Raw genomic sequence first — 15,634 nt, forward strand, 5'->3', positions numbered from 1 at the left:
ATACCAAGAGAGTGGAGATGGAGTTAGGAGACATCTAAGGGGTAGATTTGGCAAGATTTGGGGACAAATTGAATGTGGGGATTGAGAGAGGGGGAGGAGCAGAGGGTAATGGCCAGGTTACTGTCTCAGGCAACTGGGTGAATGGTGGAGCCATTTATCCAGATAGGGAGCATCAGAACAACTGGTTTGGGAGTGGGGTGGGTAGTTGGAGGTGTCTGTTGAGCATCCAATTAGAGATATTTAGTTAGCAACTGGATGTATGGAACTGGAGCTCAGGAAAACCATTTGGGAAAAAGAGACAGATTTGGAGATACCAAGACATAGGTAATGTTGGAAGCCACCTTAAACTTGGAGATGGCCATATTCACATGTACTCGGGAAGAAGTTATTTTAAAATATAATGTCATCAAGATACTGTTCAGGAGTTTCAGCTCAGTAGCTAAACAGAAACGTGCTGATGGTCTTCTCCCAGTGTGGGGGAATACATGATTTCTCATCTCATTTTCCCTAATTCTTGGCATTTCTATGTTATCAACCTATTGCCTCAAGATGAATCATTTCAGACGGAAACAACAACAACCACCAGGATTAGAAGCAGGCTCTAACAGGTTGGCCTTTGCTTGTTTCATCTAAAAGTCTTAAGTATCCCTCCTGCCATCCCACCAGGCATTTGGATTAGTAGAGTGAGGCTGGGCAATAATTTAGAGTATAACCCTCTTCTAAGAATCTGATTATCAATTAGTAACACATACACATTAAAAATAATATTTGATAAGTTCAGGTTCTGACGTCCCATTCACATTAAACATAATGAAATTATAGAATAAATATAAAGAGAGAAAACATGGCCTTACAAAGAAAATGAAATCTCTTTGGAATATGAAGGAAATATAAATGCAAAATGGTAGTCAGATTCAAGCCATCCACCTTCTCTGCTCCAGGACTAGAAGTAGGCAATGGTGGCTGTGAGTTCACCTTTTCTACCAAAATAGGAACTAAAAGTGTTTTACACAAGACAAGGGCCAAAGTCTAGGCTTAGAGCTTAAATCGGGAGTCAGGTTGGGACTCTGCCTTCGTAGACATAACCTCCTGACGAGAACTCCCCTGAGCTCCTAATTGAATTGCTGATGGCATCTGTATTGCCATCAATATCACCTCCAGGAATACTGGAACATCTTGTTTCTGGACTGAGTTTCAGGTTGGAGAGAGGGATAGAGTTAGTGAAAAAATTTCTAGACTGTGAGAAGCAAAGATAAAAGAAGAGAGGGAGTAAAGAACCAAAACCAAAATATTTCATTTACAATGAGCTTAAGGCCAGCATTCCAAAGTGTATAGATAAAATGAATGCTAAGAAAGATGACAGGCCAGGTGCAGTGGCTCACGCCTGTAACATCAGCACTTTGGGTGGCCAAGATGGGAGGATTGCTTGAGCCCAGGAGTTCAAGATCAGCCTGCGCAACACAGCGAGACTCTGTCTCTCTTATAAAGTTAAAAAAGAGATGATAAACCCAGTCAACAATTAGAACATGAATTTACATCAGATAATATTGATATAAAAACATTTGACAAAGTCTTTAAAATTGGTATGTTTAAGATGTCCATAAATAAATGAAGACATAGTATCCATAAATAAATTATAAGACACAAAAAGATCAAAAATAAAAATGAATAAGAAAAAGAAACAATTAGAAATTTTTTTTTTTTTAAGGCATGGTCTCACTCTGTCATCCAGGCTGGAGGGCAGTGACACAATCACGGTTCACTGCTGCCTTGACATCCCTTGCTCAAGTGATCCTCCCACTTCAGCCTCCCGAATAGCTGGAATTACAGTTGTGTGCCACCATGTCTGACTAATTTTTGTATTTTTTTGTATAAACAGGATTTTGCCATGTTGCCAAGGCTGGTCTTAAACTCCTGGGCTCTAGTGATCCTCCTACCTCAGCCTTCCAAAGTGCTGGGATTACAGGGATTAGCCACTGCAACTGCCAATTAAAAATCTCAAAAGTAAAAATATAGTCACTTAAAAACCAAAAAATAGATGGGTTGGACTTTAGACTGAACACAGAGAACAAATCAGGGAGTGAAATGGAGTGCCGAAGAATTAACTAGTATAACTCATATAGAGTCAAAGAGGTAAAATATAAAAGAGTAGGTAGGATACAAAGGACAGGTCAATAAACTCTAAATTGCCATTTAATAGAAATTCCACAAAAAGATATTGGAGGGGAGAATAGAGAAACAATTTTTGAAGATCTAATAGCTGAACATTTTTTAATTTGCAAAAAGACATTAAGAGTATGTTTCATATACATTCATTCATTCAGTGAACAGACACTTAATGAACACTTACGTTTTACACTCTAGAGTAGAAACAAGGGATACACAATGAATGTAGTATCATCTTTGCCTTTGCTTGAGGGGCTCACAATTAGTAGGAGAGATGGACATGTTTAATTAAAATGTAATATAAAATTTCTTTGAGAAAGCAATGTATTACAGAATTAAGGAGGAAGAATCCTCTTGAGAGGACTAACAAAAGCTTCACGGAGGAGATGGGATGATACTCAAGCTGACTCTTTAAGTTGAGAGTTCCCTAGAGCATTGTTCTTCAGGAAAATGAAACAAAGTCAGTAGAGGCATGAAAGAACATGGCATATTTGGCGGCTTCTGAGTGGTTCTGGGTAGTTCTAAGTGGTTCCAACTTCTAGAATACGTGGAAGAAGAGTCCTTAAGACATATGTTAAAGAGATTGATGGGAAAATCTTAAACACCTTTTAAATATAAGAACAGTTATGGGCCTGAGCGTTGGCTCACATCTGTAAATCCCAGTACTTTAGGAGGCCATGGGGGGTAGATTACGAGGTCAGGAGTTTGAGACCAGCCTGACCAACATGGTAAAACCCCATCTCTACTAAAAATACAAAAATTTTCCAGGTATGGTGGCACACACCTGTTTAGCTAGGCTTACAGGAGGCTGAGGCAGGAGAATCGCTTAAAACCAGGAGGTGGAGGTTGCAGTGAGCCCAGATTGCACCACTGCACTCCAGCCTGGGTGACAGGGCAAGACTCCATCTCAAAAAAAAAAAAGAAAGAAAGAAAGAAAGAAAACACTTATTAAAAGTTTATTGTAGGCAAAAAAAGGAAAAAAAGTTTATTGTAGGGTAGTAAATAAATGCATAGAATGGAAAGATGTACCATATTCATAAATACGATAACTAAGGATTATAAAGATGGGTTTTTCTTCAAAATAAATTCAGTGCAATGCCACTCAACATCCAAATACATTTTAAAAATGAAAGATGTTTTAAAAATGAAATTGATTACATATTTACATAAAAGAACTAAAAATAGCTGAGATTATTTTGAAAAGAACAGGAATGTATCCTACCACCTAATACATTTTTCTAGAAAGTTTTAACAAAATGTAGACATACTTCTTTCTTAAATACTGAGAAGCATTCATGGCGATTACATTTATGGAAAGATGTAAAGAAAAACGAGAAATCTGAATTTTAGGACAATCATTCTGGCATTAGCGTACCAGATGACCTGGTGTGGGGACAAGATTCAGATGTGGTGACCAGCCAGCTGCTTCAAAAGGTGTGATGCTAGATATTGAGAATGGAAAATGAGGATAGTGAGAATGGAAGAAGATGTCATTAGATAACTATTTGGGAAAGAGAATCAACAGACCGTGAAGTTTCGCTTTGTTGGAGGTGGGTGGGTTGGGGGGGCGACAAGGGAAGGAGAAGAGTCAAGGAGAACTTCAAAGTATTGGCCCAGGCTTGTGGATAGATGGTGAGCCTTAAGGATCTCTGGGACAGGCAACTAGGCTTCTGTAAAAGAGGCATGGAGCTTGGGAGATTGTGAGGCAGAAGTCTCAGGGAATAGTGAAAGTAATGAAAATAAACAAGTTTCCCCCAGTGATTCGACAGGTAGAGTAGGAAAATGATGAGTGGGCAAACAATACTTCCTCGAGGAGATGGTGTCTGTTTCTGGGCCTTGAAGGATGGGGGATGGGCAGGCGCAGCAAAGGTTAGAGGGAAGATGTGGAAGTTAAGAGCAAACAGAGGGCATTTATGCTAGAGAGGATGACACATGAGGTGAGAAAGCAGGAGGAAGCTCCAGGTGGTGAGAAGGGAGACAGGAGCAAAGAAGGAAGAAAACCTTTCATTTTTCTATACCACGTGCAAAATGACAGACAGACTCTCACCTTTGCATTGATCGCAGGTCGGATGGCATCTCTCACAGGTCCGTGTCCTTTGCTCAGCATAATAATGGTCTGGGCAGGTGCGATGACATTCTCCTTTGGAGCGAAGGAGAAAGAAAAATGTATCGCAAGACAGGCAGTCTGTGGGCTGTGGGCCCTGGCACGTCTCGCAGCTCCTGTGGCACCTCTCACACCGGCCGGTGGAGTTTTCTGCGTAATATCTGAAACCAAGGGAGAAGAAAAGATGGCATACGAAGCTTTGCTCCTAAATTGGTTGCGGTGGAAAACATGGTAGTCCGGTTTCATTTAAAAGCTGGGTGACTTTCGCCTCTTTACCTTACTCATTAGATCACCGCTAATGCTACTAATGAATCCAATGATTCCCAGTGTTCTTACCTGTAAACTGGGCCAATCCCTCCCCTACTCTTTGTGAAAATTAAATTGGGTAACACATATGAAAAGACCCACTGCTTACCACACCTCGTAGCACCTACATCGTTACTAGCTACCATTGCCTTGTTGTTCCAGGTGCCTCTCCAAATTCGTGCTTTAAGTTGCGGTTAGTAGCTGGCCTCAGGGAATGGAAGGGTTTTTTTTTTTTTTTTTTTTTTTAAATAGATATGGGTATCTCACTATGTTGGCCTGGCCATTCAGAGATACATTTAAAAGATCCATCCAGGCCAGGTGCAGTGGCTCAAACCTGTAATCCCAACACTTTGGGAGGTTAAAAGAGGGTAAAGAAATTCTTGCTAAGGATGAACTTCTAAAGGTCATCTGATTCATCTCTGTATCTCTAGACATCAGCACACTAAACCTATCCTAGAAACCTAAAGGTTCATCTTTGGTTTCTCTGGTGCAAAACTACAGGTCCCCGGAGGCTTTTTTGGTAGACTAATTCAGCTCCATGAACTTGCTGAAAACTCATACCATGCCTAGGTTACGGTGAGCCTTCCTCTATTTAGGCACCTGTCACTGATCTGAGTGAGTATACTTGTACCTCAGTGGCCCAGCTTGTGGTAACTTGAGACTTGCTTCACTTTCTGCAGTTATGTGAAGAACAATGACTACCATGTGTCAATCTGTATCCGAGAGACAACGCAATGATGGACTGAATAGTTGACAAAGGCCACGTAAGACTCAAGAAACCATCAGGGAAAAGTGAAATCTACACAGAGCAGAGGGAATCAAATTTTTACTCCTGGCTCTGCCATGTATTAGTAGCTACGTGACTTCGGGCAAGTCACTTACCCCTGTGGGCCTCAGTTCCTTCATCTGTAAAATGAAGAGAACTCATATCAACCTCATGAGATTGTTGCAGAATCAAATAATAATATAAAGACACATTGTGAGTGGAAATACTTTTTAACTCTTAAACAGCATCCCCCAATTTTTTTAACCTAATGCTTTTATTATAGATCGTTATAAAGATGAAAAGCATCAGTAGGAACTCTGCGAAAGAAAGCTTATCAATTCCAAGTAGGTTTTTAAAGTTATCAAGGAGTAAGGCTGAAAGAGACAATGAAGAGTTTACTGGATCAGATTAAAAGAGTACAATACCACTGCTTGCTCTGAGGATTCATCTCTTGAGCCTCCCAGCCTTGAAAAGTATCTCATGCATAAGCACAAGCAATAACCTAGGCTTCTAAGAAACTTCTCTGAGTTAAACACCAAAATAATTATGTGGGTTTGGATAGGGTGCAGAGAAGTATATACCTACTTTCCCAAGGCAGAGGTTTAACATAAGAGGCTTATGGCAAGCATGTGGAACACTGATTTTATAAAAGGAAGAGTTTTCCTCTTATACCTCATGAATATTCCATTTCTTCTGTATTAAAGAGATCTATGACAACCTGTGCCTCTCCCCACCAGCCCTGGGTAACTTCACACACTGTGGAACAATTGTCTTCTTAATTCCCTGGTCTGCATTCTATTTAGATCACGAGATGATCAAGCACCCTTTTTGTGCTTGAGAATATTTACTGGCTTGATTTGAGGAAGACAGGATCCAGGTCTTTTTAGACACTTACTATGGTGATGCAGAAGGGCTAAGCCAGGTAGCTTCATCCCTGTTCTATTTTTTGTTTTTGTTTTTGTTTTTTGAGACAGGATCTTGTTCTGTTGACCAGGCTGGAGTGCAGTGGTATGATCTTGGCTCACTGAAACCTGCCTCCCAGGTTCAAGCAATTCTTATGCCTCAGCCTCCTAAGTAGCTGGGATCACAGGCACCTGCTAACAGACCCTGCTAATTTTTGTATTGTTAATAGAGACAGAGTTACACCATGTTGGCCAGGCTGGTCTTGAACTCCTGGCCTCGAGTGATCTGCCTGCCTCAGTCTCCAAAAGTGCTGGAATTACAGGCATGAGCCACTGTCCCCAGCCATCCATCCCTGTTCTTGTCTGGCAGGGCCCTTTCTTCCTCGATCTATATGACTGGTGTTTTTCCTTATTTCCAAGATATAGTCTTGCTCTGTCACCCAGGCTGGAGTGCAGTGGTGTGATCTTGGCTCACTTCAACTTCTGCCTCCCGGGTTCAAGCAATTCTCCTGCCTCAACCTCCCGAGTACCTAAGATTACAGGTATGTGATACCATGCCACACTGATTTTTGTATTTTTAGTAGAGACAGGGTTTTACCCTGTTGGCCAGGCTGGTCTCAAACTCCTGACCTTGTGATCCGCCCTCTTTGGCCTCCCAAAGTGCTGGGATTACAGGCATGAGCCACCGCCTGGCTGGTGTTTTTCAAGAGCTGCTAATTGTGGCTCTGTGCTGAGTGTTGTAGAAGCAAATGTAAGACAGAAGAGGTGTTTTTCTTCCAGGAGTTTATAATTTTTGGGGTAACAGGCATATGAAATAAAAATAAACTCTAAAAGGTCAGTGATATGGTTTGGCTCTGTGTCCCACCCAAATCTCATCTTGAATTGTACTCCCATAATTCCCATGTGTTGTGGGAGGGACCTGGTGGGAGATGGTTAGATTGTGGGGGCAGTTTCCCCCGTGCTGTTTTTGTGGTATGAATAAGTCTTATGAGATCTGATGGTTTGATAAAGAGAAACCCGTTTCACTTGATTCTCATTCTCTCTCTTTGCCTGCCACTATCCACGTAAGATGTAATTTGCTCCTACTTGCCGACCGCCATGATTGTGAGGCCTTCCCATCTACGTGAGACTATAAGTTGAATTAAACCTCTTTCATTTGTAAATATTCCAGTCTTGGGTATGGCTTTATCAGCAGCGTGAAAACAAACTAACACAGTCGATCTTTGTCTTATTCATCTTATTCATACATACAGAGTGCTCGTCATGACACGTGTTAAATAAAATAAGTGAATGAATGAGATCAATCGAAATGCAAGGCAGCATATAGCACTAAAATGAATAAAAAAAGCAGTAACTGCTATAGGACTGAAGAGATGTGTCTATTTGGGCGAAAGTATTTGAGGAAGGTCTAAGGTTACAGCCCTCGATTTGGGTCTGGAAACTCCCAGTGCCCTAGGTTATTGATTGGGTAGAAAGAGTCAGCAACAGGCCTGTTATCAATCTTTTGCTCCTTACTGGGAATGCCCAGGGGGACAAAACAGGACCACTCGGTCAAACCCTCTTCCAAATATGCTGGCAATCAGACCTTCTGATAACACAGTTTTTCCTAGCAGAAAAATAATAGAGTCCTTATCTGTGAAATGCTTTTAGAGGGATACATCAAGTGTGTGTCTAGGTTGTTAATGATAACAAAACTTGTAATTTGTGGATTTATGGAGGGCATGACAGGTTGGAGAATGAATGGGGAATAAGTGGAGATGTTAATGGAACTGTTTCCTTTGTAAATCAATGTTCCACATGCACTGCTCTCCTCACATAAGCAGATTGGGAGAATGTGAGATCCTGAATTTTAAATGTGAATCAGAACAAATCCCGAAGCTGAAGAACCTGCATGAATGGTCTTGGGCTTCTCTGAGGAAAGGATGCTTTGCCTCTGCCTTGTGATTGCTGAGACCCTTTCCCAAATTGTTTTAATTTTTAGAAACAAGGTCTTGCTCTGTCACTGAGGCTGGAGTGCAGTGGTGCAATCATAGCTTACTGCAGCCTCCAACTCCCGGGTTCAAGTGACCATCATCCCCAACCTCAGCTCCCATAGAAGCTGGGACTATAGCCTCATGGCTCCATGCCCAGCTAATCTTATCTTAATATTTTACAGATGGGGTCTCATTATGTTGCCCAGGCTGGTTCAAACTCCTTGCTTTAAGTGATCCTCCAGCCTCAACTTCCCACGTAGGCAGGATTACAGGCCTGAGCCACGGGGCCCAGCTGCCAATATGCTTTGAATTATCAGTGAGGACTGTTGCTGAGGAAGATCAATTGCTCATGTGAGTCTGGCCGGTCAATCTGACCCTTTGCGTTAACTCACTGGGTCACTCTGCCTCTCCTGTTTCTCTTCTGTTATGGTGAAATGGTTCATCTTTGCTCCTTGCTAGCACTGAGACTTCAACCTGGTTTTTTAAGTGTTCTGAATCTTACTTTCCTCATTTGTAAAATGGGTTGATATCCAGTGTGGCTGTGCAATTACATGGGGGAAAATGTATCGAGCACTTACCCTTCCCTGCACGGGAGCAGGCACTCTTTTCCCAGCTGAAACCAGCCCGGGTGGCAGGAGTGGCACTGTCTGCTGTGTTTCCCGTCACACGTCCTGCAAGAGCTGTGGCAGCGGGCACACCGGTGGCTGTCCTCATCGGCATAGTAGCCCTCTGGGCAGTCCTTCACACAGGTTGTGTCTGTCATGGGAGGAAGAAAGTCTTTCTGGACATCAAACATGACACATGTCTCCCCTGTGTTCACCCTCCTGTGTGCCATGGTGGCAGGGAGGAGAGGGCTCCAGGAGGAATGGGACAATGTCCCTGTGAGTTGATGGATATGCTTGGGAACTAAGATGAGTGTCCAAGAAACAGAACTGCCCTAAGGCCATGAGGAATACAAGGAAAACAGAGGTCACAGTGGATTAGCCGTGGTGGGTAGAACAGAAACTACAGTCCAGCGACTGTGGATGTTGGCCATGGCTCATTGTCCAGCTCATGTATCCGGTTAACTAGAGGGAAGCTCTAGTTTCCTAAAGGAAGATTACCTCTATATTAGTCTCTTACTGCTGTTCTTACAAAGTATCCCCGCTCTGGGGGCTTGAAACAACAATTTATTACTTTTCTAGAGGTCAGAAGTCCAAACAGACCCACAGGGCTCTGTTCACTTTAGAGGCTCTAGGAGGGAATCTGTTTCATTTCCTTTTCCACTCAGTAGAGTTCACCTCCATGCCTTGGCTCATGGCCCCTTCTTCAGTCTTCAAAGGCAGCAGTGCAGTATCTTCTCTCTGTCCCTGTGCTTCTGATCACATCACCTTCTTCTACTGACTCCGATCCCCTGGCATCTCTCTTATCAGACCCTTTGTGATGGCTTTGAGCCTAAGTGGATAATTCAGGCTAATCTCTCTATGCCAAGATCCTTAATTAAATCACAGCCCCAAAGTCCCTTTTACCAAGCAGAGTAATACATTGACAGGATCTGGGGATTAGGATGTGACGTCTTCAGGGCGGCCATTATCCAGTCTACCACAACGTCCAAAAAAGTATCTAGTTTATAAATAGCCTGACCCTGGTGGTGTGGTGGTGTGGGACAGGGTGGAGAGAATGTGAGGAGACCAGGCTGAGCAAATCTGGGCCCATCCCCAGGGGGCTACAGCTCTGTGTCCTACACCAGCGCTGAAGCCTCAGTTCTAGTCTAATCTACAGCTTCCATCGAGGGGAAGACCACTTTGTGGAAGCAAGATGTCTTCTCCTCTGTATGAAGGCATCTTAGATGATTACTGGTGGTACTCTAGATTGGAGATAAGTAGAAAAGAAGGTCCCAAGGGGTGAGAGTACATGGGAGACGTGGCTGGAGGGAATGCTTTTGCGAAGCAGCAAGTGCTGGGAAGGAGAGTCACAGAGATTTGTGGACCAGGAGCTAAGGCAGCTGGAGAGCGAAGACTGGTTTCTTTGAGTGTTTTCTATTGTGAAATGATCAGGAATGATACTGAGAACGGGTCTCCCTGTGTCTTAGCAGGGGGATGGCGTCCTTGCTCAACATGAAGAAGAAAAGCTTGCCGTACATGTCTTTTAAAACATTTCCTTTAATGTTTAAAAATTGTAAATTGTAAATTTTAATTGATTTTTTTATTTTTTTGTAGAGATGAAGTCTCACTATGTTGCCCAAACTGACCTTGAACTCCTGGGCTCAAGCAATCCTTCTGCCTCGACCTCCCAAAGTGCTGAGATGACAGACGTGAGCCACTGCGCCCAGCCTACCACATATGTCTATTTGGAGTTTCACCCTTCTGGTAGGGGAGAAGAGTGCTCATACTTCCTGGTCTTCACCATATTCATCTGTTTCTTCTGTCTCCTATGGCTTCTTTTTTGGTTAAGTTTTATTTCATTTTCTTTCTCCCTTGCTTGTTTTAAGCCTAGTCACAGTATCCCGGGAAACCTGAGGACATTGCTTCGTATTAGCAATAACCTTCAAATCTGATCTGAGGGACATGGCCAACCTTGAACTGTGCCACATTTTACTTAAGAAGATTTCTTAATGAGCCATGCTACATGGAGGGGAAATTTTGATGAGGAACTGAATATCTACATGTTCTTAAAGTGTAAGCCCACAGGCTACTTTTTTTTTTTTTTTTTTTGAGATGGAGTCTCGCTTTGTGTAGGCCAGGCTGGAGTGCAGTGGTGAGATCTCGGCTCACTGCCATCTCTGCCTCCCAGGCCCTGGTTCAAGAAATTCTCCTACCTCAGCCTCCCAAGTAGCTGGAATTACAGGTACAAGCCACCATGCCCAGCTAATTTTTGTACTTTTTAGTAGAGATGGGGTGTCACCATGTTGGCCAGTCTGGTCTTGAACTCCTGCCCCTGTGATCCACCTGCCTTGGCCTCCCAAAGTGCTGGGATTATAGGCATGAGCCACTGCACCCAACCTGGGCTATTAATTACAAGGGACTAAACAGTAATTACTATTAATTGTTATTAATTACAAGGGAATAAATAGTAATTGTGCATTAGGGAAACTGGACATCTTGGTCAGATGATCAACATTAATACCACCGAGATCGTGCACCTCCAGGTGTGACTCTTGGAGGACACAACAACCCTGTGAAGTACTCTGGCCAAGCACCCACTCTGCAGCTGATCACAGGGCAACTTCATACCCATCCAAAAGGAAAAATGAAGACTGTATTTGTCTAAAGCATTGATATTGTGAAAGAGAAAGAAAGCCCATGGAAACATTTCAGATTAAAGGAGGCTAAAGGGACATGGAAGGCCCTGGCTTAGTGGTTCACGCCTGTAATCCCAACACTTTGGGAGGTTGAGGCAGGAGAATAGCTTGAGCCCAGGAATTTGAGACCAGCCTGAGGAACACAGTGAGACCCTTGTCTCTTAAAAAGAAATTAGCTGGACATGACATGGAAGGGCCAGGCATGGTGGCTCATGCCTGTAATCCCATCCCATCTACTTGGGAGGCTAAGGCAGGAGGATCTCTTCAGCCTAGGAGTTCAAGGCTGCAGTAAGCCATGATCATGCCAGTGTACTCCAGCAGCCTGGGAACCACGCCTGGCCGCCTTTCTCTTAAACAAAAAAGTGGCTGGGTGCAGTGGCCCATACCTGTAATTCCAGTACTTTTGGAGGCTGAGGAGGGCAGTCTGCTTGAGGCCAGGAGTTCAAGACCAGCCTGGCCAACATGGTGAAACCACATCTCTACCAAAAATACAAAAAAAATTTAGCCGGATGTGGTGGTGCCCACTTGCAGTCCCAGATACTCAGGAGACTGAGGCATGAGAATTGCCTGAACCCAGGAGGCAGAGGTTGCAGTGAGCTGAGATCATACCACTGCACTCCACCCTGAGCAACAGAGTGAGACTTCTCAGAAAATAAAACAAACCAAAACAACCAAAAAAACCGAAAACAACAGCAACAACAAAATGGGGGGACATGGAAGTGAAATGAAACAAGTGACTCTAGACCTAAAGGGGAACTGACAAAATTTTAATATGGAGAGTGTACTAAAGTATCGTATGAACGGAAAATTTACCAGAGTTGGTAACTATCCTGTGGTTATGTGAGAAAATAACACGAATTTGAGGAAATAGGTACTAAAATATTTACGGGAAAAGGGCCACGATCTATGTAACTTGCCCACAAATGGCTTCAAAAAAATAATATTGGGAATGATGTACATGTATACACCGAGAGAGTGAGAGAGTGTGATAGAACGGGCGAGAAGGGAGAGAGCGCCGCAAACAAATGATAAAGCAAATGGGGTAGAAGATGAGCAATGGGCAAACTGGGTGAAGCCCATCCGTGCGCTGTTCTTTGTATGGTTCTCACTCTTGCATCATTTCCCAAACACAAAGCAAAAAATTAAAAAGAAAGAAGCCAGGATCTACTGGACAAGGCAGTGTTTGAGGAAGTTTCCCAGAGGGAGGGAAACACAAAGCCCTCCTTGGAGAAGTAACTCACTGAGAAGCAGGCTGTCCCTGTGGCACGTGCGGCACTGGTCCTCCGCCGGCCCCGTGCAGTGGAAGCACTTAGCGTGGCAGAGCTTGCACCTAGTAGCATCCTCATCCCAGTACTCGTCGGGACTGCATTCCTCAATGGCCACGCAGCTCCCACGGGAGTTCTTCATCAGGCCTTTCTGACAGGTAGTGCAGGTCCCAGATGATGAGCAGGTCAAGCAGGATTTGTGGCAATCTGCGGGCGTGGAGGGGTGGCAGACAGAGTGAGCGAGGGTCAGGGTGGTCCTTGGAGGAATGGCTTCCCCTTGCAAAGAATGTTCACAGTCCTTCCACATTTCTTCCAGAGATTTCCAGAGCTCTAGGCCAACAAGTTGGGTACAGCCCTTGAACTCTGGGGTGGACCATTCTTTTGCAAAATGAGAGAAAATTATTTTATTTTCTCTGTGGTATCCAAGGAGTGCCTTCCTGCAACAGCCACCTCAGAAATATTAGTAAGGCTCACTATAATTACCCAAACTGCAGCAAAATAATAACAAGCCATTCTGTAACAGCACCTTTTCCACCATTGTAACACCTCCTGTTATGATCCTCCACTCACCTCTGGAATACCTTGAGCTTATCACGAGTACAGCAGTTGTAGGAACGTATTTAATTGTCTGTTGACAAATAAAGGTCCCTTTTGCATTTATTTTTGCATACATAGTGCCTGTGAGAGGACCTGGCAGATAGCAGGACTCAATAAGTCTTTGTTAGACAAAGATAAATAACAATTCACTTGTACCTCTAGGTTTTCTTTTTCTTTTCTTTTTTAAAATTTAATTAGAGATGGGGGCCGGGTGCAGTGGCTCATGCCCGAAACCCTAGCACTTTAGGAGGCCAAGGTGGGTGGATTGCTTGAGCCCAGGAGTTCGAGAGCAGCCTGAGCAACATGGTGAAACAGTCTCTACAAAAACCACAAAAATTAGCATGGTGATGTGTGCCTGTAGTCCCAGCTGCTCAGGAGGCTGAGGTGGAAGGAGCACCAGAGCCCAGGAGGTCAAGGCTGCAGTGAGCTGTGATCGTATCACTGTACTCCAGCCTGGGTGACAGAGTGAGACCCTGCCTCAAAAAAAAAAAAAAAAAAAAAAAAAAAAAAGAGAGAAATGGTGCTTCACTTTGCTGCCCAGGCTGGTCTTGAACTCCTGGCCTCGTAATTTTCCTGCCTTGGCCTTCTGAAGGGCTGGGATTACAGGCATGAGCCACTGCACCAGGCTGACCATTTCTGGATTTTAGTAGCTGCTGTTCTCTCTTCCTGGAATTCTCTTCTCCCAGATGCACACAGTGTTTGCTTCCTCCCTTTCTCAATGAAATCTTCTAAGACACCTTGAGTTTTATCTCCATTCTGCCTATCTTCCTGTCCTGCCCCTCTGCCTTATTTTTGCCCTTGGCTTATGGTCTTTAGTGCCTGTCTTCCCTAATAGAATGTGAGTTCTATGAGGGCAGGGACTCTGTTTGTCTCACTCCCTGCTGTTCCCCAGGCCTGAAAGACCACATAGCAGGCCCCCAGTAAGCCTTCCCTGGGTGAACAGATGCATCGTATCATTATTGTTTATATTATCCTCTCATTTTATCTAAATCAGGAAATTGGGCTGGAGATGCTGAGTCACTTACGCTACATAGTATCTGCAGTTGAACCCAGGACCTCAGCCACTGCCTCGCTACTTCTGCCCCAGTGCCTCAGGAAAGGTATGGGACTTTTAGAGGTGTCTGTACTCAATCTATTAAGGGATAATCTGGGTGATCAGAATGGATCTAAAGTCCTTGAGTTTCTTAGAGAAGATCCTGCTTAGAGATTGATTGATTGGTTGGTTGGTTGATTGATTTAGCTCTAGGGTCTTGCTCTGTTTCCCAGGCTAGAGTGCAGTGATGTGATCATGGCTCACTGAAGCACTGACCTCCCAGGCTAAAGCGATCTCCCATCTCAGCCTCTTGAGTAGCTGGGACCACAGGTGCACACCACCACATCTGGCTAATTTTTATATTATTATTGTTTTTTTAAGAAACAGGGTCTTGCTATCTTGCCCAGGCTGGTCTCAAATTTCTGGACTCAAGTCATCCTCCAGCTTTGGCCTCCCAAAGTGTTGAGATTACAGGTGCGAGCCACCGTCCCCAGCTGAGATTGCTTCATTCTAAATGCTTTTCTACACCTCACCAAATCTTAATTTTCAGATCGGGTTCTTTGTGTCATCTCTCTGGAAACTCAGGTTGTCTCTGTGTTTCTTCCAATACCACATTCCTTTTTCCCGCTTTGGTCTGGTACAAAGTGCAATCACACTGTAGGGAGACACGTCAAGTGAGTTTCCAACTCTGTCCTCACTATTGGGGTCACATTGAGCAGGTGCTTAGCTTCTTAAAGCATCTATTTCCTTCTCAGGAAAATGGAGAAAATTGCCATATACCTCAGTGGCTCTCAACCCACGCTAAGCATCAGAATTGCTGGGGGTGGGAGGAGGAATTAAAATGTTGGGTGCAGGCATCTGTGGTTTTTAGGGCTGCCCAGGTGATTTCAATGAGCAACCAGGCGCCTTTTTCAAGATAATTAAATCAGGTAAATTAAGAAAACATGCTCTGACACCTGTAACGCTCTCTGTATGGTAAATTACTTTCATTACTGAACATCAGAGAAAGGCCGGAAGTTCAACCTCACTTCCTGCCCTCACACAGGCAAGATGGCGTCGAAGGCCTGTGGCTGAGTCTCTCACCTCCCAGAAGCCATCCCCAGACCCGCGAATGCCCACCTCTTCTGCATGTGGGCACAGCCTTGTGCTTTTTCACCTGTGAGCAGGTAGGACATTAACACTAAATAATGCTTCATATAAAACACAAAAAGGCGTATCCGAATCACAAGGCTAGAGCAGAAA

The 15,634-nt window shown here is 43.8% G+C and overlaps 2 protein-coding genes across 20 annotated transcripts in view; one reads left to right on the forward strand and one right to left on the reverse strand.

Moving 5' to 3' along the window:
- Nucleotides 1-15,634, forward strand: part of RFK (riboflavin kinase) — a 224,068-nt gene that overhangs the window by 50,277 nt on the left and 158,157 nt on the right. For 7 of the 17 annotated variants that reach the window (XR_012516535.1, XR_012516519.1, XR_012516523.1 and 4 more), the window contains exons 4-5: nt 10,416-10,874; nt 14,354-15,558. The gene's annotated coding sequence lies outside the window, so the exon portion shown is untranslated. The remainder of the gene's footprint in view (nt 1-10,415; nt 10,875-14,353; nt 15,559-15,634) is intronic. The other 10 variants (XR_012516520.1, XR_012516527.1, XR_012516529.1 and 7 more) reach the window with 7 other exon arrangements.
- PCSK5 (proprotein convertase subtilisin/kexin type 5) overlaps nt 1-15,634 on the reverse strand; it is a 467,438-nt gene that overhangs the window by 14,782 nt on the left and 437,022 nt on the right. For all 3 annotated transcript variants that reach the window (XM_074394654.1, XM_074394653.1, XM_074394655.1), the window contains 3 exons: nt 12,739-12,969; nt 8,796-8,973; nt 4,214-4,431 (listed from right to left, as the gene is read on the reverse strand). In XM_074394654.1, the coding sequence (XP_074250755.1) occupies nt 4,214-4,431; nt 8,796-8,973; nt 12,739-12,969 (627 nt within the window). The remainder of the gene's footprint in view (nt 1-4,213; nt 4,432-8,795; nt 8,974-12,738; nt 12,970-15,634) is intronic.

The sequence above is a fragment of the Saimiri boliviensis genome, chromosome 2 (genome assembly GCF_048565385.1).
Source record: "Saimiri boliviensis isolate mSaiBol1 chromosome 2, mSaiBol1.pri, whole genome shotgun sequence".
Classification (NCBI taxonomy): Eukaryota; Metazoa; Chordata; class Mammalia; order Primates; family Cebidae; genus Saimiri; species Saimiri boliviensis.